The sequence below is a fragment of the Phaseolus vulgaris genome, chromosome 2 (assembly GCF_000499845.2).
Source record: "Phaseolus vulgaris cultivar G19833 chromosome 2, P. vulgaris v2.0, whole genome shotgun sequence".
NCBI lineage: Eukaryota > Viridiplantae > Streptophyta > Magnoliopsida > Fabales > Fabaceae > Phaseolus > Phaseolus vulgaris.
In genome coordinates, this window is record NC_023758.2 from 37,637,305 (window position 1) to 37,664,979 (window position 27,675).

At 34.0% G+C, this 27,675-nt stretch overlaps 2 protein-coding genes across 4 annotated transcripts; both read left to right on the forward strand.

Moving 5' to 3' along the window:
• The first annotated feature begins 1,025 nt into the window (after positions 1-1,025).
• Positions 1,026-9,304, forward strand: LOC137811858 (probable protein phosphatase 2C 9). Its single transcript, XM_068613713.1, has 6 exons — positions 1,026-1,388; positions 1,571-1,667; positions 4,631-4,870; positions 5,207-5,483; positions 8,139-8,293; positions 8,900-9,304. Exons 2-6 carry the CDS (start codon positions 1,632-1,634, stop codon positions 9,038-9,040), a joined length of 849 nt encoding a protein of 282 aa, XP_068469814.1. The 5' UTR covers positions 1,026-1,388; positions 1,571-1,631; the 3' UTR covers positions 9,041-9,304.
• Positions 9,305-13,716: 4,412 nt separating this feature from the next.
• LOC137811860 (outer envelope protein 64, mitochondrial-like) lies at positions 13,717-27,479 on the forward strand. Of its 3 annotated transcripts, none has more exons than XM_068613714.1 (13): positions 13,717-14,111; positions 15,317-15,469; positions 15,550-15,674; positions 17,842-17,967; positions 18,318-18,500; positions 18,678-18,819; positions 21,431-21,596; positions 21,802-21,936; positions 22,043-22,243; positions 25,917-26,044; positions 26,133-26,184; positions 26,560-26,629; positions 26,911-27,479. In XM_068613714.1, exons 1-13 carry the CDS (start codon positions 13,867-13,869, stop codon positions 26,991-26,993), a joined length of 1,809 nt encoding a protein of 602 aa, XP_068469815.1. In that variant the 5' UTR covers positions 13,717-13,866; the 3' UTR covers positions 26,994-27,479. The 3 variants fall into 3 exon arrangements, 2 of the variants coding, with proteins under 2 accessions (XP_068469815.1, XP_068469816.1); XR_011081182.1 differs by having other exon boundaries at positions 13,733-14,111; positions 25,927-26,044; positions 26,911-27,299; XM_068613715.1 differs by lacking the exons at positions 25,917-26,044; positions 26,133-26,184.
• Positions 27,480-27,675: the final 196 nt, after the last annotated feature.

A 27,675-nucleotide genomic window follows, 5' to 3' on the forward strand; every position in this document is an offset into this window, starting at 1 on the left:
AATATGATGATAATGTAATATGTTACAATTATACAATTGAAAAATATATAATTTTTTTTAAGTGATTGAAGTGACGTTATTTAATGGTTAAATATGAATTATCCATCCAACATTTAGATCAGTTCAACCTAAATTTTGCTGGTTTATCCCAAATTTTTCACTTGTTCAACGGTTGGTTTGACGAGCAGTTTTTGAATATCAAACGGATCTTTCTAAAAGATAATTTTAATGTGGTCGATTTCTTCCTCTTTTGCAATTAGCTCTGCTGCAGCACCTGCTCTAGCTAATTATCCAGATAAATCTCATTTTAAAATAATCAATTAAATATAACATAGGTAAAAAAAATCCTTCTTTAATTATAAGATAATGCAATAAATTATGTTAAATACTGACTCGCCTAAATAGTTACGTGTTATCTTATAAATACATGTTATTATGTTGAAACAAATGTAGTATTTAATAATAATTTAACATTTAATAACAAACCGAGAATCACAATCAAAGACATAATAGCACAGTGGAAGACCAAACGATCATCAATTATTTCGCAAGTGTTAGAGTTCTAAAATAGTATAACTTTTAAACTAATAATACATAAAAATTAAACTGAAAAAAGTCCAAATACTGTGGTCCATCTTCCATGTAAATCTTGAAAAAATTAGAAATAAAAGTGTATGTAGTTGTAATTTTACAGCAGTTGAGTACAGAAAGGAGTATTGTAGAGTAGTGTTGTAATGTGGTTTGTTTTTCATTTTGACCCTTTTAGGGAGAAGAGTGAGGAAGCAAGAAAGAGAATATGGAAGGTTGAAAATTTGGGCGACCTTTGAGTGTACCCCACAGATGGGGTGAGAAACTCAAGCAATGAATGGGAATGCAGTAGAATACAAAACAATACCATCAGCTGGTTAGTTGTTGGGTTTATAGGAAGGAAGGAACTATGTAATGTTGTAATTATGTTATTATTGTGAAGTGAAGTGAATCCTCAAAACAAAAACAGCTGTAATAAATCATAGAAACAAACAAACAACGAAACAGTGTCAGCAATAAAACAAGGCACAGAGAAACTGCAAAAGTCAATAAGGGCAACCTATGCCTTTTGGCCCCCATTCTCATTCCGTTGCTAACAAAACTACACAAAGACTTTCTCAACAAAACCAATACCAGACGGTTATCTAAGTCTACTCTTCCAACCATCCCCTATTCCATCTTCCTATTCCTATTCCTATTCCTATTCCTATTATATCAATCAATACAATTTCGCTTCTTATGTGTTCTTCTCCTTCTTCCCTTTATTTTTTTTCTCTCTCTCCTTCCTCTAACAATTAACTAGAGACGACCCAATTACCTTGCAGATCTTTTTCCAGGGAAAAGTTTTGATTTTTTGATCGGTAAGGGACTTTTTGGATTACCACTCCATTATCTGGGTCTTGGGAATTTCCCTTTTTTTTTCCTTTTTTTTGTTTTTTTTTTCTGGGATGATTGAATTGCTTGTTTTATTGATCGGCCTTCTTTTGGAATTTGTTTAGTTTTGGACTTTCACTCACGTTGAGTTTTTTTTTCTTGTTTGCAGTTTTGTGATAAGAGTTAGATGTTGAGTGATAGACGGAAAGGTTAAGGTGGGGCTGGATTATATGGACAGTCTTTGTTGCTTCAGCTCTGTCAGCCAGGTGAGGAATTCTGTCCCTTTTGTAATATTTTCTTTTTCTTTTTCCCTTCTTTTGGAAATAATCAATCTTCATATGAGGATGTCATGTGGTGAATGGCTGATTGAGAATTTGAGAATTAAGCTCTGGTGCTGTGCTAGTGAATGGACTTGTGACTTCTCCAAATTTTATTTTCTTAATCTTACTCGATGAAAAAGGTTTTGTATATTGATTATTTCTGTTTAACAGTTGTCAATAACCAGCTCTTCTAAAAGCTTAAGCTTTTGATAGAGACGTAACAATGTTTTTTTTCATGTCTCTGACATGGTCGTCCGTGCAAGAATGTTTTGGACTTGAAGACTAGAGAATGAACGAGCATGCTTTATCTCATACTTCATACTGACATTTAATTATAAAGAACAGTGGGGCCATGGAGATTTTCCTATAATAGGATTGCACTACAAGGATTTTCTTACCTTGTTTAAGGATGCACTGAATAAGTATATCTAGGAGCCGGTGATTCAATGCTTGCCTTTTGAATATGGTATAGTCCTAGTGAGAGTTAAAAAGTAAATTAAAACTGTGGAGAGAAGCTTTGGAATCACATGGTTTCCGATTAAGCAAAAGGAGAGTATATGTAATGCAAATTCAGAAGAACATGTGCTAGCATTGGGTTGGATGTGAAAATTGGCAATCATACTATACTAAAAGGCTATGTGGTTTTGGTATCTTCTATTTATTGCGAAGTGACTGAGAAAAAGATGTAAATCATGGACTTTGGATTGAATCGATGAAATTGGTAAATGACTGTCTTATTTGTGATAAAAAAAAGGGGCTCACCAGGCTTAAAGGGAGATTGACTAAATACCTACAAGGCCAACTGTGTTTATGGTATGTCTTAGAAATTGGTTTTGGCTCTAATTCAACACTACAAAACTTACTTGTGAGGTGAGAGTTTTTTCTTACATATATACCTTAATTTGGTCATAGAATTAATTGATGTAGGATCTCCATCACATTTTCCTCGCAATGATAATTGGATATTTCAAGTGTGAAGTTTGCAGAATTGAACACTTGTTGGTGGTCTGATAATGACATAATAACAAGTGACTGGACAAGTCCAACAACAATAGTTCGGATAAACTCTGATCTTAGAATTTGAATTTTAGTCTAACTCAATCCACAAAGTTAGTTAATGATGTGAGAAGTATCTTCCATTTATATACTTTAATTTGGTTACATCAGTAGCCAATGTGAAATTACCTACACTTGAATGTTGGGTGGAGAAGTGCCAGCTAAAGCACGAGTATTGAAATATAATATTTTGGTAGATGAATGTACTTGCTAGATAAAATAGGATTAATGTTGGATATTTATAGAGGAATACCACCTATCGAGGAGCATTTGACATACTCTTGCCTGACATGATTTGTCCATGTGTGGAGGAGAACAACTAAATCCCCTGTTGAAAGAATTGATTAGATGGAGGATAGATCAATAACAGGGTAGTGGTTGCCTAAGGAAAAATCCTAGAGAAAACATTGAAAAAGCATATAATGTAAAAGTTCTTTCTCATAATTTGGTTTTAAATAGCAGACAGTGGTATTTTTTTATTGTTGTACCTGACATCTTTTGGTTTTGTTGTGCATACAGTAGAGTTTGCATAGAATAAACTCAAACCCTTGGTCATAGAAGCGCTAATTCCAAGTGATTATCTTCTGTTTTTCTCATGATTAAACTAATGGATTGTTGATCCTTCGTTATTTAATTTAGGCTATATAATCTCCACCTTTTTGCACTTCAAATTATGTGTGTGCCTTGATGATCCATTCTTCACTTCTGATGATATTCACTTTCTTAACTGCCATAAAATACGAACCATGGAAATTCAATCTGAGCTCTGGTTGGAAGAACTCCTTTACTTATGATTGAAATTTTCTTTTTACTCCATTGTTCTCTTTCCAAGCATTCTCAGAGGTACTGCAAAATGATTGTTGAATAATGTTCAGAAGAGAAGTGGATGGTTGACATGAGGCATGTCCAGAAGATCAGTTGATGATTAGAATGAGAAAATTTGAATCTTCTGAATTGGCTTGATCAACACATAGCTGGAAGAGAACATGATGAATGATGCAAGAATAGATCTAAATTAAAAAAACTGCCAAAAAAAGCTAAAAAAATATACCAACTATGCCAACCAATTTAGGAATAAGAACCAAGTAGCTATGATATGGCCTAATGGAAAGAAATGAGCTAAAGAAGGCGAAAGCAGATAAATCCATGTGAGGAGTTAATTCAAGGAAAAAGAGGTAAGCTAAGCTCTGGAAAGAATACAACACCAATGCTGGAATAGACCCCAACAAGTCTAACATGGGCCGGAGCAACCAATAGGAACAAATGTTATCAGACAATGGGAGTTTCTGATACTTCAAACTTGGTAGCAGATACAGCGATGGAATCAGATCATCAGATCAAAGATGGTTCCATGTCAATTAACTCTCTCAAAAGCTTAAGCTATAAGTGAAAGCCTAAAATTGACTTTATTTTTGTTTACAATTGGCATTTGCGAGACATGCTAATTTCAAATGGCTATTTTGGTGATGATTAACACAAAAAATGGTCTATTGTGCTAATCAGTGGGTTTTGTTCTACTTTTCTGTAATGCCTCTTTTATTTCCTTGTGGTGCCTTATACTATGTTTAGTTATGCTGATAGGCAATATTTTTGTACCATGCCAATGATTGATTTGTGGCAGTATCCGGGCATTGATTAAATAGTAGACACCATTGCTAGATGGAAATATAAGATCATTGAGTATTTAATATGTTTTTGACATTGTCTTAGTGATATCTTCCGACTTATATTCCCTTTCGATAATCACAGATGTAAATTTTTCCTTTCCTTTCCTTTAATATATATACATTATTGAAATATGTTAATCAAAATCTATAAAATCTTCTGTTGTATTTCAATTTCTCTATCTTTAGGTGGTTGGAGGACGTTCTTCATGTAACTCTGGCAAGGGCAAGAGCAGTCAGTCCTCAGTCAAATATGGCTATAGCCTAGTTAAAGGGAAAGCAAACCATCCCATGGAGGACTACCATGTAGCAAAATTTCTCCAATTCAAAGGGCGAGAGCTTGGCCTTTTTGCCATATATGATGGACACCTGGGAGACAGTGTGCCGGCCTATTTACAAAAGCATCTGTTTTCTAATATCTTGAAGGAAGTGAGTTGTTGAATCAAACTAAAGAGCTGTTATGATTTATTACCATAATTTCATCTGATTTATCTGGAAAAGGGTTTTTCTTCATTTCTATTTTATATTGCGTATAGTATACTGATTTCTTTTGTTCTCAACTTCCTATACCTTATGGCAATCAATATAAGGCTATCAACCATATAAAAGTATAAAACATTTTAGTTTTAGTCTTGAAGAGGTTGATAAGATCTCTGTCCTACCAAGATAAATTTGAAAGGTTGAGTACTGCTAAATTTGGTTTATTATACTTTTTTTAATATCTCAAATATATTTATGATTGTGAATTTGTTATTCTTTATCCAGGAGGACTTCTGGAATGATCCATTCATGTCCATTTCTAATGCCTATGAAGCAACAGATCAGGCAATTCTTACTCATAGTCCTGATTTGGGGCGAGGAGGATCAACTGCAGTGACTGCAATTCTCATAAATAATCAGAAATTATGGGTAGCCAATGTAGGAGATTCACGAGCTGTTGTGTCAAGGGGAGGGGAGGCTGCACAGATGACAACTGATCATGAGCCCAATACTGAGCGGGGCAGCATTGAGACAAGAGGTGGCTTTGTCTCAAACATGCCAGGTTCATCAATTAACCCTCTCCAAGTTCTCTGAGTTGTTGCTTTATGTGTTCAATGCTGATTTTTTGCTATAATGAGATATTACTAGTCTCATAATCTAATTTGCATTTTCAAATTACAACATGTGACTGTAAGAGAGATGGAGATGATATGTGTGAGAGAGATAGAGGTTTGACTCATGATTTTTATTCATTAGAAAAGTCAAGGATGGGTTGAATGAAACTATGGAAGTTTAAAAAAGTGAAGGATAGATTAAATTAAATGAAAGTAAGTAAGCTACAGTCCTTATAAGTAACCTGAATTTCAATGTAAGATATTATCCATATTGCTTTATATATGGCCACCGTTCCAGTTTTTAGGATGACTGAATCATACGAGATATCTGTAAAGTAGAATGATTATCAGATGGTTGTGGCTAATGCATGTTAAGTTGTTAACTTCACTACACTTGAGAATAAATTCAAGATAGATTTCTGTAATTTTATTCTACATACTTTGAGATAGATTTCTGTAATTTATTCTGCAGTGATTTTTTTTGAGAGATATTTTTCTCGGACTAAATGACAAATTATTCCTATATGCTTATGCTTAGTCTTTTCTTAGAAAATTGGATTAGATGTCACTGTCATGTGCAAAGCTGCTTGGTTATCTTTATCACAACACAACTTCATTTGTTGAATGTTCCCTGAATTTTAATTTTGTATTGTTTTATCCAAATAATATCATAGGCAGCTATGGCCAAGTTCTATACTCACCTTCCACCCTTGATCAAACAATGTCAATGTACTTTATGCATCAATATAACATATTTGTGTTCCTTTCATTCATACGATCCATTCTGGGTTTTGTCTTGTTGGAAAGTTGCCTTAATTGTGGACGGCACTCATAACCTGCCTTATTTACTACCATTTTGGGAGTTGTCTTAATTCTGGTCTTAAAAGGTTGTTGGTTTAGTCTTGCATCAACTAGAGATCTGACTTGATAAAACATATATAGATTAGGCAATTCTTACTTTATACGGTTTTGTGGGATTAAGTTAGACATTAAGGTCAATTTGTAATTTATATATATATATATATATATATATAGAAATTTATATAATTAAGTTTTAATTAATTTCGTATAAATCTATTTTCTATTAAATAAAATGTGTAAAATGTTCAGTATTTTAAATAGAATCGAGCTAACAAGCGGTTGAGTCATTCATAAGCTTGAATAAAGTCATTCACAAGCTTGAATTTTGAAAGAAAAAGTTCATATGAACTCAAGTGGAGTTTTGAGTCAGCTGAATCAAGCTTGATTTATTTCCGACCCTAGTGTGTGGATTATAATGCAAACATAGAAGAAAAAATTCAGCCTCAGATTGTCTATTTAGGTATTTTTTTTGTTGGGAGAACAGTTAAAATTTTCAAACAAATGCAAGTTGGTGGAAATTCAAAAAAAGTGTACTCCATGAGGTAGTAGAATATATGTTGACTCTTGGAGAATTCCACTATCATTATGAGAGGCTAGGTGGAGAGGTGGGACAATTTAAGTTTACTAAATCACATTTTTGAATGAAGTCATTTACCACCAATAGGAAGAGAGAAGACACTGTACTAAGTAAGACACACATAAGTCTATACTTGATACCATCTTAGGAAATGAACTTAAAGTTTAACTTAACCTTACAAAATCAGCTTGTAAGGTGATGATGTTTTTACCCAGTTAAATACTATAATTTGGACATATTTCTAGTCCATGTGGGATTTCCAACACTTATAATTGAGAAATTTTTTTCAACTTTGTTTAGAAAACTTGTAACCGAGCAGGCTTTCCAAATTTGTTCAAAAAACTTGTAATGAGAACAATTTTCTCAAAGTTAGTTATCTTGTTTAAAAGAGTGAACATTTGTTGAGATGTTCTTGTGAACATAGACAAGAAATGTAGCCAATAAGTTTATTATTTTGGAATGGAATCATTTGTTTCTAGGGTTTTCTAAGTTGTCTTTAAGTGATGCTCCAAATGGTTACTATTTTCTGTGTTAAAACGCTACCAGAGGGGCATGCTACTCATTTTTGGCTACACTTAAATTCTGTCCCAATTTATCACATGTTCACTTTGTAGAATGACTCTGAACTTCTCTGTTTGGACTTAGTTCTTCATTGAGCATCTTTTTCCCATTAATCATGATTTGTTATTACTATTACCTTAGTATCATTATGGTTTATTATTATCATCATCATCATTATTTTTTTCTAGAGAATAAAGGAAAAAGTATTATAGTTCAACGTAACTACTCTCTACCATCTATAGTGTCCTACACTTGGGATAAGTATTACACTCTTGAGGAGAAATCATACTAGGAGGAATGATTTGACATCACTGTAAAGTCCAAATTACATGAATAATTTGAGTGGATAACTTTATCACCATCACCACAGTTACTGTCAAATTAAAAGTTCTTTTTCAAATAAATTATATCTGCAAGACTAATTTGAAAAGAAAAAAAAAACGTTTTACATTTGAAATGAATTAAGAATCGTTTGATTACATTCAAAAGTTAAGATAACAAGTAGTAATAAAGTTTACATTCTATAGGGCATTACTTGGTATAAGTTTGTGAAATTTTACTTTCTATTTTGTAATAATTTCTTCATTTTTGTGGTTTATATCAGGTGATGTTGCAAGAGTGAATGGGCAGCTAGCAGTTTCTCGGGCCTTCGGAGACAAAAACCTCAAAACACACTTGCGATCTGATCCTGACATTCAGTGCGCTGATATTACCCCAGATGTTGAGCTTTTGATACTTGCTAGTGATGGTCTATGGAAGGTTGTTTTTATTCTCTTTTTCTCTGTTTTTCCAGTAAGGAAAAAAATGCACTTTCCATTCCTTAACTCACCTTGGATTTGTTATTTCTTTTACATCTGTCCTACAACTAATTTAATTCATTATTATTCCAATTTTTTCCCAGATCCAAAAGTTTGTCCCAGTTTCTAACTAACATCATTCCAATTGCTAATAGTGGCATCTTATGTTTGGACAAGTGCACCATTGACACTACATCTAGGATTTCATTTCATTATCATTCCAAATATTTTCCCAACAGAAAAGCTAATGAATGACATACACTTCCAAAAGGCTCTATTATTGAGTCAAATATATCAAGAATCACTAAAAAGTGTTACATAGGGTGTTGCTGCTAATACTTTTTTTAAGCCATACATGCAAGTTCCATTAGCATTTTCAGCAGGTTTAGTGATTGGAATGAGTGTTAAAAAATTTTAAGTCTCTTGTATTGTTGGTAGTTTATGCATGAAGCTTTTACATAAATGTTTTCTTGTTTTGGAAGTGTTAACATAGAAGTCTAAGACAATAGAAAATGAAACTAAATGACACATTGTTTTGGTAAATAATTATTCCATGCATTTATTCCAGGTAATGGCAAATCAAGAAGCTGTTGATATTGCAAGAAGAATAAAGAATCCACAAAAGGCAGCAAAACAACTAGCCACTGAGGCATTGAACAGAGACAGCAAGGATGATATTTCCTGCATTGTAGTTCGTTTCAAGGGTTGAAAAATGGAACACACTCTCTCTCTCTAAAATCAGGGTATATATTTATATTCTACAAATCAAGATGCAATTCCATACCCATCAAAATCCATTATTAATTTGGAATATCCTGCAAAAATAGGTTTTTCCCCTTCCCTTCTTCATATGTAAAAATATAAAATTTTAATTCTCGAATTTAGGTCGTGGCGTTTAGTATTTCTTTATTTCTTCGTTGTGTAGATTCACACCATAATTTTCTTTTAATATGCATCATTATTATTATTGCTATTACTGTTATTCATGCATTTATTTTAAGAACCGAATGTATTGAAGTGATCATAGCTTGAGTTGCTTTGTTTCTGGCAACAATTCAAGCTAGAATTGCAATTGTTAGAGTCATCCATTATTATTTAAAATTGATGTTGTGATTTTAAGTAACAATGATTATTTCCTATTGTATACTAGCTTTTCATAGAAGTGAGAGGAAAAAAAAAGCAACAGAGAACATTTTTTTATATAAAAGTTAGAAATTAGAATGACAATGCAAATTAATTTTCATATATATTTTTGAAACAATTATATGTATATTCTTTTAGCAAATATTACTTCTTGGATAGATACCCTCATGGTTTTTAGTTTCATAGTGTGTGTTAAACTTCCAAAATACCCTTGTTTATAATTAAAATATTAAACTTGTTTTCTTTCTCCCTCCATAGAAACAAAAGTATGGCCACCGGTAGTGAGTATTGATGTTGTATTTGTTGTTTCTTTTTCTCTTCTTCAAACAATTATCGCCATTTGTGCCCATCAACAAACATGTATGAGATAAATTTTCGCTGTTTGATTTCCTGAAGATTTTATTCGGTTTTTGCTTCGGCTGTTTTTACTGCACTTCCATAGCTTTTTCTAGCACCCCCATACTTCTTAACATACCAAAACTATCCTTTGTTCTATAAATGTTTTTCATTTTGAAATGAGTGATTTGGAAAAAATCTGAATTATAGAATTCGGAAGCTATTTTCGAATCTGAAAATACCTTGTGGATTCTATAATTCAAATTGTATTTCATTTAAGAAAAAAAATTATACAATTTAGAAAGTATGGATCATTCGGACTGTTTCGCTACATATTAGTTCATCTTAGATTTGGTCTGTAAAATGTGAGTTGGATTGGTCCACTTTACATAAGAATTGTGAGTTGATTTTATTGGTCTGTTTCATGTAAAAGTTGGCATGCGGATTAGGTCTGCATAAAAAAAATAATTAATAAATTTATTTTTTTAATATTTCTTTTTTATTAAATTAATTATTATTCTTATTTAAATGAATTAGGTAAATGATCTCGTATTATTACTTTCACAACACATAGGTAATAAGATATGGGTAAACAAAATTATTATGATGTCATCATTTTTTATGAAATTATAATTTTAATTATACTAATAAATTGATTACTAAAATATTTTATTAAATATATAATTTTTTTAGGTTAAGATAAAACAGGTAGATACATTATTAATTTTAATATGAAAAATGTATAAAATTATATATATTCAAATTTTATTATAGAAATCACTAAGGTTTGAGTATTGAAATCTAAATAATTTATGCATTTTAAAAAGACAAAAAAAATAATTAAATATTAAAAAATTATTATTGAATTTTATGAAGGTATTATGAATAAGAGATTAAAGGTAATTTCCTTCATTGAACATTTTTTTTTAATTTTGGAATGTGAAATTCATATGCTTTTTGGGTTATAGAATTTAGAAGTTAAAATTTGTGTTTTGTATTATACAATATTCTAGATTACACAATCTATAATACATATTTTATATTTCAGATTGTAGAATTTAGAATGGAAAAATTTAGAATTTTTCAAAATAGGAGGTTGCATGAAAATATTGTGGGGGTGCAGAAAGAAATTTTTATATTTTTAAAATATGCGGGCTAGCTCGCCCCGTCCTGCACTTGGCCTGCGTGGGCTGTGGGTTATGCAGGACAGACCTAAACAATCCAAATGCAAATCAATGAGACAACAAAAAATGCATAATGAACCCAAGTCGTTCCAGACACCAAAGCACCTCTATAAGCAACAACGGAATCAAACCCAACAACACAACACAACATAAATCTTTGTTGTCCAAAAAGGCAAACACACAACCTGCAAAAAGAGGCAATGGAGAGAGTAATCAGCAACGACAAAACAAAATATGCAAACTCCCCTTCAGTCCAGACAACCAAACCCAACAAACTAAAAAATACAAAGCATTAATGGAGACTATAGCGCGACACGATGAGAGCGAACACCAAAGAAGAAGACCAAACCCCAACCAATGGCGACGAAACTCTCGCACCACCCACCATCATGACCAACATCACTAGTACTCCAAAGAACCCAACCCCAAAACACAAAATGAAAAACACGACAATCGTGAACTATACGCGGTGCAATAGGGGAGACGAAGCGATAAATGTCATCCATCCACTACTACGACCAATATCACTGGAGATCCAAAGAACCAAATCAAAAATATAAATGCAAAGAATTGTGAGTAAGCAACGCAACGAGGGAGAAGAGAAAGCGAACGAGCGCGCCAGAGAAAAAAGTGAATGTTAAAACACAAAACTTAAAATTTTAAAATACCACATATAACATTGATTCCCCATGCAACTGATGTTATATGTGCTTAGTACATCTATTTTGAGTACAACCGTTGTAATATCAGGAATTGCAAAATTGTCACCGCTTAATGTGTAATGATTTGATCTTGAACATAATGCTTTACATCAATTTTCATTTAATTGATTTAATAGTTTATTGTAATATTTGTATTTTGCACTAATGCTTGTACAAATATTTAATACTTTTAATGTTATTGCACACCTGGACATTTATATGGTAATCATATTTTAACAACAACCTAGGGTTATAAGTAACCGCCCAAGTGTTGAGATGAAGCTGAGTAGGAGCCACGTTGAGCGCCTTAAGGACGCCCATCGTGAAGTTATCAAAAGGTAAATAAACGTGTAAGTCTGAAAACAAGCAAGAATACATGTAAAAGAAAGGTGACTCAGAGGGAGACCGACCCAAACATATGGTCTCAGTCGATAAGCATGGCTCAACCCTAAAGAAGTCAAGGCTAGCATCTGCCTTTAAAATTGGAACCCTCTCCAAAAAGTCTGCGACAGAGGTCTCGGTCGTAAAGGCAAAGGTGATCCTAGTTACCTTAGGATCCACTCAATCAATCTCTAGGGGGGAGATGACCTGCTCAAGGGAGTCTGACCGGCCGACAGCACCGTCCGGGTCGTCCCCTCTAGCCGCCTCCTCCACAGGGTGCAACACTTGGATTGCACCGACCGACAGAGGCTCGGTTGTAGAGGAGTTAGAAACAGAAGACGAAGATGAGGACGAAGGACGCACGGGACGAGGAGAATGGGGAGCCGAAGAAGAAGAGGTAGGACGAGACAAAGAAGACATGACTAACCTTGTGAAAGACGAAATACAACAGCTTAGGAGGACAAGGAGTGTTCGGGTCTCGGAGCAAATATCGAAGTAGTAGCGCAATGTCTCGGCATTGTTGGGACCACTATTTATAGCCCTCGAGGGTCTCGGGAGACGAAGCGTCGCAACCATCTCAATCGTTAGATCTTTTCGATCCAACGATCATTGTCGCTTGACGCCCAAAATACCCCTCATCAATACGGGTCACGTCATGCGTGCAGGCACCGCCTGATGTCACGTCAAGCATCGAGAACCCCAATCGTCACACCAAACTCAGAAGCCCGATCGAGATATCACTCTCAAAAGACTCTTCGAATTAATCATCCTCGAGCCTGAGGGGCAAGTGTACCGGTGAGGACCGTACGACTGATGTCACATCTCGGTCCCCATCACTGGATCGACTGAGGTAGAAACACACTTCTATAGGACCGACCGACAACACAAGTCCAATTATGTTCAATCAAGGTTAGTGAAGCTAATCCACGATTAGGAGTTAGGTAATGCAACCCTAAACGCGGTCCAACTCCTTAACCTGACCCAATAAGGAAGCCTACAAAAGGTAATATAAATAGCACATATTCCAAGAATCAGGTATGTCATCGTACAATGCTCTTAGAACTGAATACCAAACATCTTTGTTGACTTGAGCGTCAGAGTGCCTTCTGCAGGTACCCTCCTAGCCTGGATTACAAGAAGACCAAGAATTGAGACTAGAAAGGAAGAACAAGAAGTTTGCAAGGAAAGGAGCTGAAAGTACGACCGATAGAAGGAGAAAAAAAAATTCTCTCAATAATTTTCTAGGCCCCAACTTCCGTACTAGAACACCTATATTTATATAATTTATCATAATCCTGATATTATTAAAAGTTTTAATTAGACATTTAACTTTTTAAATTGGGATCAATTTGTTCTCTGATACATTCAACGTGACAACAAAATGAGACATAAAAAATGAAATGAATACTAATTTATAAAATTAAAAGACGTAATTGATTTTTTTTAATAACATACGGAATTAAATTAAATAAGTTATATATGAATAAGAAAAACGGAAGTAATTAACCAAACAAAATTGAGAGATATAAAAAGAAAAACAAAGCTGTAAAAAATAGAAATAAGGAAAAATAAATGGTGTTTGAATTTATAAATTAAAATTAAAAAAAAATATAAATGTAATTAAAAAAGGTTATTAAATTGCAGAAAAGAAGAATCTGGTGATTCCACTTCTTCCGTGAGAGTTTGGTTCTCTTTTTCTTAGCTATGCAATGCACAAAGCCATCAACACTAAAACCCTCCAAAAACCACTTTTCTAATTCCCTTTTAAAACTCCGTTTCTCTGCTTGATCATGTCCCAATCACTGAAGCTAATCAAGGAACATGCCTCCAACCCCAAATTCTGGTTGATCATCGGAGTAGGAGTTGCCGGAATCGTCGTTCTGGTGGAGACACGGCGTAGAACACGGCGGAATAAAACACACAAACAAGACTTTGGTGCTTTTGTTGAGCGTTTTGAGATACTTCCCTTTCCTCAGCTTCCTCCTTCTGCTGCCAAACAATCGCTCTCTGCTCTAACCTTTGCCATAAACGAAACGTTCGTCTCTTTTGACCTCCCCCCAATTTGTTTTTTGAGTTTTGCTTCAGTTTGATTATAAAAGTTGACATTTTAATTAATTATCAATGTTTTTCTTTAATGGGATTGAGAGAAAATTTGCTGATGTTATATCATGTTAGGTCTTTGATATCATGACATTTGATTTGCAATAAAGAACATTGTTGTTACTCTCAATCTCTGGTTAGGTTTTAGTATTCGTTTGAGTAAGGTTTACAATTTTCTTTGGTTTCCTGAGGTCAAGAAAATATTTGCTTACAGGTTTGAGGTTTGGTATATGATATATGGGAAATACATTCTAAAATTTGTTGAAATTTACAAAATTACGAGTGAAACTTATCCAATAAGAAGTATGTATTACAAAATTTTGTAATTTCTAATAAAATTTCAATCAATAATAATAGATAGTGTATTTAAGGAATATAACTTTTTTTTTATTAAAACTCATAGAGTAGACATCATGAAACCTTGACATCCCAGGTTGACTCCTCGAGGCCACCAATCATATGCCATCCTATGTAAATGCCATAAAAAGAAAAGAAAAATACAAACACATGGGTAAACACATGCAAAAAAAAATAACACTCCCAGGAAACAAATCAATCAAATTTAAGCTCTCGGAGGCTAACCTATTTTGAAAAAAAATGTAAACTAATTATAGGAGGCAAAAAATTAAACCAAGTAAAATCTTGCCTATATATAATCCCAAGATTAACTAAACTATCCGCACATCTATTGCCTTCTCTATAAGTGTGTGAAACTTTAAAATCCATCTCTATGCATATTTAAGTGCACTTCAACCATCTACCCTTCAAACTCCAAGCAGTCTATTAGAAAAAGCCTAAATGTGACCATCATAGAACATCCTTCTAATACCAAGGATGTCAGAATAGGTAGAGAAACCCCCAATGTACTTCCCACGACTACCTCCAAATATACCACCACCACCAGCCCTATGTCCCAAGCCACCTCAAGCACTACCATTCATGTTAACTTTAACCCACCTTGCACTTGGCATCAATCAATTACCCTGACAAACACTAGTATCTTTCCTTGGCTTCGTTTGAATATCAAAATCTTCAAAATAGTAAAATCAGTAAATATTTAAGGAGTGTAAGATAATGTCATTTGTTGTGGTTTCTGATTTAAATGATTTTTTGGGCTGTTTGTATTTGTTGGGGTTGCAGATTTGATGTGAAAGACTATGTGACGGGCTTTGGAAATCCTACGTGGAAGAGTACACACAAGAAAGCGGAGAAGACTGCTCTTGTGGTGACTGCTCTGCTCAAGAGTGGGGCCACTTGTGTTGGCAAGACTGTTGTGGATGAGTTCTCTTTTGGGTGATGAGTCCTTTAGAAGTCCTTTAGCTTCGTCTAGTCAACTGAAACCATTTGATATACTTAAGGCATTGTTGTGTCAGGATTTCTGGTGAGAACAAGTATTATGGAACTCCAACTAATCCTCGGATGCCATCGTGTGCACCAGGAGGGTCTTCTTGTGGTTCAGCAGTGGCTGTTGCTGCAGGGCTTGTGGACTTTGCTGTTGGTAAGTTTATGTTGTTACCCCTAATAACTTGAAATTCTATTTTTATGTGTAATAATACTTTTTAATTTTGTAATCATTTGTGAATCTGTCATTTTCAATCTAGCAATCCTCCCTTTATCTTGCTTTGGTGATTCTGATGCACTTGTGTTTTATGAATGTTATTCTATTAAGTTATCAGAAAACCAACCAAGCCGTTAACCCTTAGGTGTGTATGCAACACTACAATATTCTTTAGTAAATCACGTTGATTAAGAAACACTTTTTAAGGACCCTTTAAAATATTCTTAATAGTTTTACCTCTAGCTTTTTATGAGTTTTTTCTAGTTCTAGCGATTAGGTTACCTGCAATCTGATTTAGTTTGCTTAATGGGGCTTCTACAGCTTGTCCACATGTGTCCAAACTCCAAACTACCTAAGGTGAGTTTCTATCATCTTTTCTATGTTAGGTGCTACCTTGACATTTTTTCCAATGCATTTGTACCTAATCTTATCTTGTCTGGTGGTATGTCTACTCATCCAAGTCAACATCTTTGCTACATTGAGTTTAATTACTTTTTGAAGGTTATCCGACTTGAGAGTCTACATAACTAGTGGGAACTTCGTAGACTCTCGTAAGAGTCTTCTTCAAATGGAAAAAAAATAACTATATAGATGTTAAAATTTCAGCTACTGAATATGTAACAGATTTTTTTTTAACAAATAAAACTCTGAAGTCCAAACAAAAACCAAGTCCCCTAAGTAGATGTTCTGTGGCATAAAAAACGTGGGAAGAGAATTCCCCAAACACATAAGAACAAAATATTAAAGGAAGAAAAATCTCCAACATAGGAGGCAGAAACAGAGGATGAAAATGGGGAGCATGAAGAGCTTATCTCTTCATAAAGGAGAGGAAACATAGAGGAGAAGGAAATGATCTATCTAGAGGCTCAAAATGCAGTCCCTACATGAGCACTCAAAATTACGCTCGATATGGAGGAGAAAGAAACCATTGGACAATGGAATGCAGAGGTGAATCGAGGCTGAGCTAGGGTGAAAACAAAGCAAAGAGAAAAGAGGGAGGAAACCCTTATTGCAGTTCCTTTTGGAGCTCCAAATTTGTGACTAAACGATGTTCCCTGGTGTTGTTTTGATTAAAATTATTTTGCTCAAATGGACTAACTGACTCAATAGTAAACTCTTGAGTCAGCTCAAGTTTGTTTGAGTCAGCACGAGTCTATTTTGAAACCGAGTTTACATGCGAGTTAACCTGCAATTACTAGACTCATGATTGTTCGAGTTTGCGAGTTAAGTCACGAGTTTGATAACTATGCTGTTTTTGACTTTTGACTTTCAAACATTCTCTTGCATACAATATCACCAGTTTTGCAGCTGCGTGGTAAATTTTTCCTTTCAGCTGAAGTGGTTCTATTGTTTTGTCACATAACATATGAAGCACCCATCCATTTCATGTATCCTGCTTCAATTCTATAATTTACATCTTCCTTTATTCTTATTAGTTGTTCTATACGTTGGACCTGAAATACTTAAACTATTAGACCTGGAGTTTTTGTTGTTAAATTATTATATTAACTTGTTCTATTTAATAAATTAGTTTCTTCCCTCTCTTTCTATTGAACTAAGTGCCAATATAGTAAACGATATTTCAAATGTCTGGAATTCTTGCATTTTTTAATTTGAACTTGCTAAGATTACCATTTTGTTGCTTCATTTGGTTAATGAGAGAATTGGGGGATGATTCAAATTATATATCTTAATGCCTGTTTATTTAATTATTATTACAGTAAATTTGTTTTGTATGTTTTAGTTTCTCTTGTAAAAACAATGTTAAACGCTTAATTTAAGGAGTGTCCTCATTGTTGTCTTGTTCCTTAAACGTTCTTATTGCAGTAGTGAGCTGAGTAGGGGCTTGCTGATGTTATGAAATTAAAGTTATTCTTTATGGTGATCTATAACACAATAGCTGCATAAGTTTCACGATTCCAAGTCTTAGTTCGTTTTTGTGATGTTTTCATTATATTATTGCTGTATGGCATACTAACCATGATCTTTTTTATTTTATCCAGGATAGACTTTATTTGCACATGCAATTATATTGAGGCCTTGAAAACTTGTTACTTGATTTTACATAACTATATATTTAACATGGAAGATTATCGTGTCATGGCAGGTACTGATACTATAGGATGTGTGAGAATTCCAGCAGCATTCTGTGGTATTTTTGGTTTTCGACCATCCCATGGGGCTGTATCAACTATTGGAGTTCTTCCAAATGCACAAAGCTTAGACACTATTGGTAAGATTCATAATTTTTTTTGTTGCCATGATTTTAATCAATACTTGATCATAAGTTATGTGTATCAACTCTTGACATTTTGTATCATTTTCTCTTGTGGCTAACTTTGTTGTTTTAACAAAGAGCAATTAGATACATGGGTTACTTAGTAGTGCTTTATGTAGTTGTACAATATAAAGAGCAATTAAATATGTTAGTACTCTTGATTTTCCATCCGGAGTTTTTAAATATGATTAAGTTAGTAAGCAATCACCACATTATGAGATGAATGGAATTTGATCTTTTTGATACAGTAGTCTGTGCTATTTTATTTAGATTGTTTTTTACTTTGTTGTTTAATTGATTCGCAGGATGGTTTGCTTGTGATCCATCTATCTTGCATCGCGTTGGACATGTTTTACTTCAATTGAGTTCTGTGGAGACCAAAAGGTCCAGGCGTATCATATTTGCTGATGATCTTTTTCAGTTATCTACAATTCCTACACAGAGGACAATACATGTTATTGGTAAAGCTATTGAGAATATGTCTGGGTGTAAGTTTCTTGATCTTTGAAGACCAGTTCATCCTCCTTTCATATTAGTAATTAGTAAATTAATTATAAAATACTAGTTTTATATAAGAACAAAGTTTATCACTAGATTGAATCACCAAAAGAAAAGAAAGTTGTGGAAAATATGTTATGAAGTGTTTAGTCTATTTGGTTTTGCAGATCAGGATCCAAAGCATTTGAATCTCTGTCAGTACATTGACTCTAAGGTGCCCAGTCTAAGGCTTCATGAGCAATCAACACACCGGCAAAATGAAACATCTATATTGAAAACTCTCTCTTCGGTTATGCTTTCATTACAAGGGTATTCCTTTATAAGTTTTAAAGTTTTACGTTTGATTTATTATAATATTAATATGTCAACTTGTGCTGTATGCTTTTCTATTAAAAAACTATTTGAAAGAGAATGATGTTGTATGAGTAAGCACTGGATGGTTCTCTAAATGGATTACAATTATAAAAGAAAACAAGGTATAATGAATCTCACCTATCTGGGTAGCAGTAATTGGGAGTACTCTGAAAAAAAGCCGTAAACTGAACACATGGAAATTTATGTTGGATAAGCATAAAAGAAAATTGTGTTTGATAACAGTGGCAACTAGCCGTGTAAAATGTGCTGTTGATGGTAACTACCAAACAAAAGCTAATTTTCATTTCTATAATGTGCTCAGAGTTTCGAGCATTTATATTGGATTAGTAAAGTTCATGAATATCCTTACATTTTGTGCTCCAATAATGAGAAAGCAATTTGCTACAGTTGGTGTAATATTTCTATTGTAATTACATATTTCTTAAAACAGATCCACTGATGTAATGAGAATATACTTTTTTTGAATTAAACTTTTCTCCGTTGTCTGTAACTGTAAAATATCGCTTTTCCCTTTTTTAGCTTATTACTATTGAAAATATATATAAACTGCTCATTCTTATCCAACTTGTTCTGTTTTGTGAAATCCATTTTAAAAAGGTTATGTAAATTGTGTATAGTTCTTCATTCATTTTTAATGGTTCTTTGTTTAGCAAATATAAAGAAATTTCTGTTGAAAATTTAATTGAAAAGTTGTCAAAACTCAAAGCTATCAGAACATTCTACTTTTTAGCAAGAATTTCATTCACTTGGTTGTTTTAAGGGTCCTAAATTTCCTATTGTTTTGCTAATACGAATGTCATTATGCATATATGAATTTTGGACAACATACTATGGATATGCCTTGCTTAGAATATTTTCTTAAACAATTTATTGTTGGGAATTGTTGGACATCCTACATCGACTAGAAATTAGGTCAGAGTATACTATATAAGTGGGGTGCATTTCTCACCTTACAAGTCAGTTTTATAAGGTTGAGTTAGACAAAAATCTACTTACTAAAATGGTATCAAAGTTTTTTGGGCCATTATGCCATCGTTATCGAGTTCCTCTTAGACCACTTATAAACATCTAATCCTACTTGCAAGATGTTCCTCGACGTGAGAGAGGTGTGTTGGACATTCCACATCAACTAAGAATTAGGCCAGATTGTAATATATAAGTGGGATGCAATCCCCACATTACAAGCCAATTTTGTGAGGTTGAGTTTGGCATAAACCCCCTTACTAAGATAGGGAGAATCCTCACCTTACAAACTAGTTTTGTGAGGTTGAGTTAAGCATAAACCCAATTACTAATATGGTATTAGAGTCTATCTTAGCGAGATTTGTTAGGGCTATCATGCTATGTGCTATCGGGTTCCATGATGTAGTTCCATGGATGTACTTGTCTCGGCATGAGGGGAGTGTTGGAGATCTAACATCAACTAAAGATAAGACCAATTTACAGTATATAAGTGGGGGCATTACAAACCAATTGGTTTTGTAAGATTGAGTTAGACATAAATCCACCTACTAAGATGAATGATAACAAAATAAAACTTCTTAACACAAAGGCAATGGATAATTTATTATCCTGGGATTAATTTCCCCATGCTTTGTGTAATCACATTGAGACAATAAAAGAATATCTTCCACCCTGAAAAATAATGTGAATACGACAATAATGACACCAATCTCTCCGATATTGATGCTAAATAGTCTTTTGATTTTTCTCTCAGAAGGATCTTTTCTCACACACAAGTGAGGTTCTCTTCTTTGAAATCTCCCTATCTTGGTTTCAACAAATATAAATGTGGAATGAATAAAAGGATTTGGCTTTTATAGCGAAGGGGCTAATGAGTGAACCTTATATTAAGGGGAGCTTTTCTTGATTTCTTTACTATAGCTTTGCTTCAAACTCTCCCTTATTTCAAATCTCTCAAGTTGCAATTGCTTGGATTCCAATATATCACATATCCAATGATATATTGTACATTGATATCTTTGATTTTGTTTTGGGGTTAAAACTTGAATGTTTTACTATCATAATGCACAATGTAATTCTATCGTTGATTCCATAACTCATGCAAGAAGTATTGCAGGGAGTGTAGTTGGTCAATTTTTAAGCTCTCCTTGTTAAAACCATTGGTATGGATCCTAAGTATATCAAGAATGTTTATGGGAAAGGCCTCATTTGTGAATATAAGTTTGGGATTTTGATGCTAGTTAGGCAGGGTTACCAACCAAAAGAAACTCCACTTTAGGGTACTATGCTCTTGTTGGAGGTAATGCAACAAGCTGGACACGACTTATATGTTCTAGCTTGAAGGGGAGAGTTATAATTATAAAATAAGGTGCAAATCTTGTATATCAAGAATATTTAGATTATAAATGTATTATTAGGTATGTTTTTATTTATTCCAGTATCATATCTTTATTATTAGAGGATATGGTATCAATGTCCCTAAACCCTTTATTATTTAGACTTTATACAACTCAATGTCTCTATCATTCCTTTAGTTTAACCAGCTTTAAGTCTATTTGACATGTCTTTATCCCTTGTTTAGGTATGAATTTAAGACCAATTATGAAGAATGGGTTAAATCACTCAAATTCAAGTTAGGTCGTGTGTCTGATCATGTTATTGCAGCCATTAGTACAGTATATGATAATATAAAAGCCTTGTATAAAGTCAGGACTGAGATGCGAGGTGCTTTTCAGAGTCTATTAAAGGTATATTGTTTTCTTACTCTTGTTTCTTTTATAGATTTCCTTAGGCAATGAACTTTCATTTAAATATTAGATTATATTAGTGGTGGTCTTGAAATAAGATGATCAAGTAACTACCTCTTATTCTTATAATGAAGTAGCTCAATTCATTTTGGCATTATATGCTTGAATACTACCCTATTATCTCCTGGTTTTGATTGTCCCACAGGATGATGGAATACTAGTTATTCCTACGGTAGCAGACAGTCAATTAAAGCTTAATACAACAAAAGGTTTTTCTTCTGAGTTCCATGACAGAACATTTGCATTATCGAGCATTGCTAGTGTGTCTGGATGTTGTCAGGTAATTTGTCATCTTTTAGGTTCAGAGGTAATATTTTTTGTTGTTGTTTCTTATTCATTGTTCTATAATTCTCTGACTGATATATAAGCTTTTACATTATATGCAGGTTACAATTCCATTAGGATATCATGATGGTTGTTGTGTGTCTGTTTCATTCATCTCTTTTCATGGAGCTGATAAATTTCTTTTAGATGCCGTCTTGGATATTTATTCAACTCTTCGAGAACAAGTTAGTGTTGGTTTTGATTTGGTGTCATTACCTGATATTAGTGGCAACATGGAAACTTCTGAACTTTTGAAAGAGAAGGTTAGATTTCACTGAGCAATTCCTTCAAGATATCATTTCTCAAAATGTTTGTTAGTTTATTTATTTAGTTAATCCCCTTATGTGAAGTTGGATGCTGCCAAACATGGTATTTGTGTTTCAGATTGAAATGTTAAAGTCTTTTGATAATATTAGAAAGTGACTTTTAAGCTTAACTTAACCTCACAAAACCTTTTGCAAGGTGAGATTTGCATTCACTTGTATGATATGATTTTATCACATCTCTAGTTGACGTGAGCACACTCTCTCACACCCAAGATTGAACATCTCAAGTGTGAGACTATATATTTTTGGATGGTTTGATAGTGACTGACATGATAGGCCAACAAACCTTGCTAGTATAGATTTTGATACTGTCTTAGAAAGTGAGTTTTAGACAATGTTGTCAAACTCGATGATCCTAAGAGGTTCACATTTCATAAAATTACTGATAAAACAACCATTAAATTCGTAGATGTTTAGTACAAACAAACTATCCAAGGAAATGAAAAGAAGGATAGTCATCCTCCTCTTTCATCTTCATTAATTTCACGTTCATCACTACCAACAATTGGAGGGACCTCCAAATAATCCATAGGTGCTGCTGCAGCACCAGTAGCATCTTCGTCTTCTCTAGCTTCAACTAAGAAGTCTTTATTCGAAGCACCACTCCAAAGTTGAATTTGCTTCGTTCTCCTCCATAGTCCATTTATTATTTGAAGCAAAATCGTCAATATTATAGTCATTTGTTTCTCTAACATCCTTCTTCTTGTTCAATCATAAATTGGCAATTACAAACACCACATCACTCATGGTTTTTTTTGTAAACAATTTCTTTTTTTGATGTGGACCTAAATAATTATACAATTACTTAACACATCATAATAGCCTAATAGGTGTATAGGTAAATAATTATAAAATCAATTTATAATTTTAACTTCTTATCCTCTCAAAAAGCACTCTAATTACGCTCACAATTGGATGAACTAGGAGTCAAACTCAATACGGTAGTAAGTATCGTGTGATACACGATACGATTCATACGAAACGATACGATTTTGCTCTCCCACGATACGAATCATGGGAATAATCGTTTTTGCTCTCGTATCGCACGATACAAGTGCGAATTGTTAAAAAAAAATCGCAGAATCGCTTATGTATCGTGCAGTGTATTTGGGTTTGGTAAAAACCCTAATTTTTTTTTAACCACGAACTTGCTTCTCCTTCAACTATGATTTTCCTCTTCTCCTCTAATGACACAAACATAGTGACGCATGAAGAACGACGACAAGAGCGAATGATGAGGAAGCGAACTGTAGGAGGAGCGTGATAGGAGCAACAACGTCTGAGGCACGGGAGTTGCATACCAACTTGTGCTCTTCCTTATTTCGACTGTCAAGCGGCACCATACGAAAAGGAAGAGACAACTGCAGCAACAGTAACACGCCCATGGAGAATGAAGAGGCACTTGTGTAGAAGACAACCCTAATGTTGGCCACCAACCCAAATATATTTTTTTCATCTAACAAAGGAGTTGGGCCATATAATCCAGCCCAATTTCACCATTATAATATTAACCTAATATGCTACAACCACTCTTTTTAAATGTGGTATTAATTATATTTTTACATGTTTATATGTTTTATGTTATATTTTTAAATTGTTTATGAATCTTACGATTCGCTATACGAAACAATTCGCGATTCGAAATATAAGCTCTTCGATTCACGATACGATTCACGATTCAACTACATACTCTAATAGCAAATGTTTGTAATTTTGGATGTTCATCACGGTTAGATATTATTAGATATAATTAGGTATTATGAGATATTATAGATATTGCTAGATATCTCTATTTATGTAATGGGCTTAGCTCATATGTTTCTTTTCCTATATAAACATAATCCTATATGTTCAATATACATAAGAGATTTATTCTTTTTTTTTTCCTTTAATATGGTATCTAGAGCGTAGAGTTAGGGTTCCATTTTTATTGGTGAACCCACCGTTCACTGGAATTTTCCAACCACCGCCCCACTGCCTTGTCGGAGTCGTTGTTGGAATCGTCTCTGCAGACGCTGACGGAAGTGCTGTCGGAGCCTCCATCATTGCTACTGCCACCAATTGACTGGTGACTGGATTTGTCCTTATCATTTATGGCTTCTTCAGTTCGCTCTTCTGCTTCTGCTGCCACTGTGGCTTCTTCCGCTGCCATTATGTCGAATCCGTCTATTTATACTAATTATGTCAATGTTCATTTCTCCATTGACAAATTGGACAGAACCAATTATGACACTTGGACCTCATATATTAAACTATGGCTTAAGAGTCAAGGTTATGTTGATCATCTTATTCGTTCGAATGTTGCCGAAAATGAGGTTTCCTGTTGGTTGAAAATTGATGCTCAATTATGCATTGTTATCAAATCTTCCATTCACTCATCTTCAAAACAAAACAAATTTTTTGTACCAATAAGACATGTTCAGAAGTTTGGGAACAAACAAAATTATTATACACCAATGATACTCAACGTCTTTATGGTGTGTGCCAAAATCTGCTCACAATTGTTGTTACCAAACGTCTTGATGGTACACTAGCAGAATATATGGGTAAACTTCATGCTATTCTTCATGATTTTAATGAGTTATTACCTCCTACCCCCACTCCTGCTCAAGAATTGGGACAAAGATCCAAGTTCTTCATGTTATTGGGTTTACATGGCCTTCCTGATGATTATTCTCATGTTCGTGATCAAATTTTGGGGTCTCCTATCTTGCCCAATTTTACTTCCACTTGTTCCACCCTTCTGCGTGTGTCAGGTAAACACACCACTGATATAACGCCTCATGTTGATGACTCTTCTGCTTTAGTCTCTCAGCATAATGATCGTTCTCACCCTCTCATAGGTACGAAAAATTTGTTTTAAAGATGAGTGAATGGTGGATTTGATAACAATGCATAATTGAGCATCAATTTTCAACCAATGGGAAACCTCATTTTCAGCAACATTAGGATAGGTAAGATGATCAACATAACCTTGACTCTTAAGCCATAATTTAATATCTGATGCCCAAGTGTCATAATTGGTTTCATCCAATTTGTCAATGGAAAGATGAACATTGACATAATTAGTATAAATAGATGGATTCGACATAATGACTGCGAAAGAAGCCACAGTGGTAGTGGCAACGGAAGAAGCCATAGAGGACAAATCCAGTCACCGGTTAATTGGTAGTAGCAGCAAAGGTGAAGGCTCCGACAGAGGCTCCAACGAGATTCTGACGATGTCTCCGACAAGGCGGTGGCTGGAAAATTCCAGTGAACAGTGGGTTCACCAATAAAAATTGAACCCTAACCCTATGCTCTAGATACCATATTAAATGAAAAGAAAGAATAAGATAAATCCCTTGTGTATATTAAACACATATGGTTATGTTTATATAGGAAAAGAAACATATGGACTATGCCCATTACATAAATATGTAATAATATCTAACAGTTTTTATATAAGACATGGATATATACCTATTTTTCATCCCAACTCGTGATGAACAACTCAAATTTTATCTTGGCATCATATAACAAAATCATGCTTAGATTCATTTGCTTTAAGAGCAGATTGTGGTATAAATCTAGGACGGATATAAGCCACTCTAAAGGGCATACTTTTCAGGGAAATGCAGCATTCAAAGAAAGGCAGTGGAGTAAGGCACTCAGTTACTACACCGAGGCCATCAAATTGAATGGGACGAATACAACGTACTACTGCAATCGAGCAGCTGCTCATTTAAAGTTAGGATGGTATGAGGTTTATCATGTTTTTCAATTGGTACAGTAATATTTTGCACCGTTTCTGTCTTATTGGTATTTACCCTGTGAAGTTATGCAGCTTTCAGCACGCTGCAGAAGACTGCAGCAAGGCAATATTGCTTGATAAAAAGGTGAGAAAATGGGCATGAGAATGTCACAGTGGCTATGGAAGTTTTTCCCAATGTATTATTATAGTTGTAGTTATTATAATTTTTAAGCTATAATAATATCCAATCCTTGGAATGGAGTCTTACTAAGTGTCATATCTTCTAATATTTATTTTTATAGTGCTGGTCACACCCTCTTACCTGTAATAGATATCTGTCTTTTGCAGAGAAACTCATCATAGGTGCTTGCTTTTGTGTAGTTTGATAATGATTGATTTGGCAATTTAATTCCTATATTTTCTATGATTCCTTTACATTATGAAGCCAGCTAAATTTTTGCAAATATTTACAAAATGAATCTGCTTTGTTAAGAATAGTGCATAATTTATTTCCATGCAGAATGTGAAGGCATATCTGCGACGTGGAGCTGCTAGAGAATCACTACTATGTTATGAAGAGGCACTTGAAGGTAAGTCTTGATTGTTATGCAAATGTATTTGACTTCCACCTATTTTAATTCTATTAAAATCATGGATTCATTCCGTGACACTGGACAATGTCGAGGCAACATACGGCTTGTTGAGGCTTGTCTTGGTTGGATTCTTGCATTGGTGTATGGTTCATTGTTGCGACAGTAGTTGCCATGTTTGCAGCAGCACTTGTTTACTTATTCGTGGGTCATTGTCTTCCTAGTACTTTCATATATTTAACGCTGTTTCTCTCACTGTCTCATTTTTTCTTGTTATGCAGATTTCAAGCATGCTCTTGTTCTTGAACCACAAAACAAGGATGCTAGCCTAGCTGAGAAAAGACTTAGAAAATTGATGAGTTAACACTTGGTGTGTTTTTTTCTCCCTTGGTCTCCCCTCTTCAATATAATGTTAATAGCGTTGAAAATATGTACGTGATTATGGTTCCATTCTTGCACTGACCCCACCTTTGGGGTGAAGGAAAAGAGAAGAGATGAGCCACTATTGATGAGGTGATTCATTTATCTCATTCTGTGCATATCTTGTAAGAAATCTTATCCAACCCTGTTTAATTATGCTTACAATTTTGGATCTACATTCATGAGAATGGTGTAGTTGCCCCCTGTACATGTTAAGCGAATAGTGCAGCAGCTTATTTACTTTGCCTTATAGGTGTTGTTTGCATCTTCTTATGAAGGAAATGTTACTCATTTTTTAGTATTTTTTATAACAAAGAAAACCTACTTGAGGTGCTGGGTGTTAATTAAATAGTTCACACCAGTTCCTCAACCAGTGTGATTGTAAGAATACATTCATATTTTTTAAAAGTTACCCTCAACTTCTGATATATTTAATGAATGTTAATGCCTCATAAGTTAAACCTTTCACGCTGCATTTAATAATATGATTCTCAATGACCTTATTGTACAATACTCAGATCCCGTTTTTAAATTTTGCACAAACACTCATTTTATAAATGCATTATGGTTAAAATTAGAATAAAATTGAAATTAATAAAACATTAATTACAAAGGTACTACTTATT

Bases quoted from the DNA above. Each gene is read 5' to 3' on its own strand.
- LOC137811860 (XM_068613714.1), top strand. From the start codon at position 13,867: ATGTCCCAATCACTGAAGCTAATCAAGGAACATGCCTCCAACCCCAAA. The intron at 15,470-15,549 runs GTGATGAGTCCT...TTGTTGTGTCAG, and splicing joins GTGGATGAGTTCTCTTTTGG to GATTTCTGGTGAGAACAAGT. The intron at 22,244-25,916 runs GTTAGATTTCAC...CATACTTTTCAG, and splicing joins CTGAACTTTTGAAAGAGAAG to GGAAATGCAGCATTCAAAGA.
- LOC137811858 (XM_068613713.1), top strand. From the start codon at position 1,632: ATGGACAGTCTTTGTTGCTTCAGCTCTGTCAGCCAG. The intron at 1,668-4,630 runs GTGAGGAATTCT...CTCTATCTTTAG, and splicing joins GCTTCAGCTCTGTCAGCCAG to GTGGTTGGAGGACGTTCTTC. The intron at 4,871-5,206 runs GTGAGTTGTTGA...TTCTTTATCCAG, and splicing joins TTTCTAATATCTTGAAGGAA to GAGGACTTCTGGAATGATCC.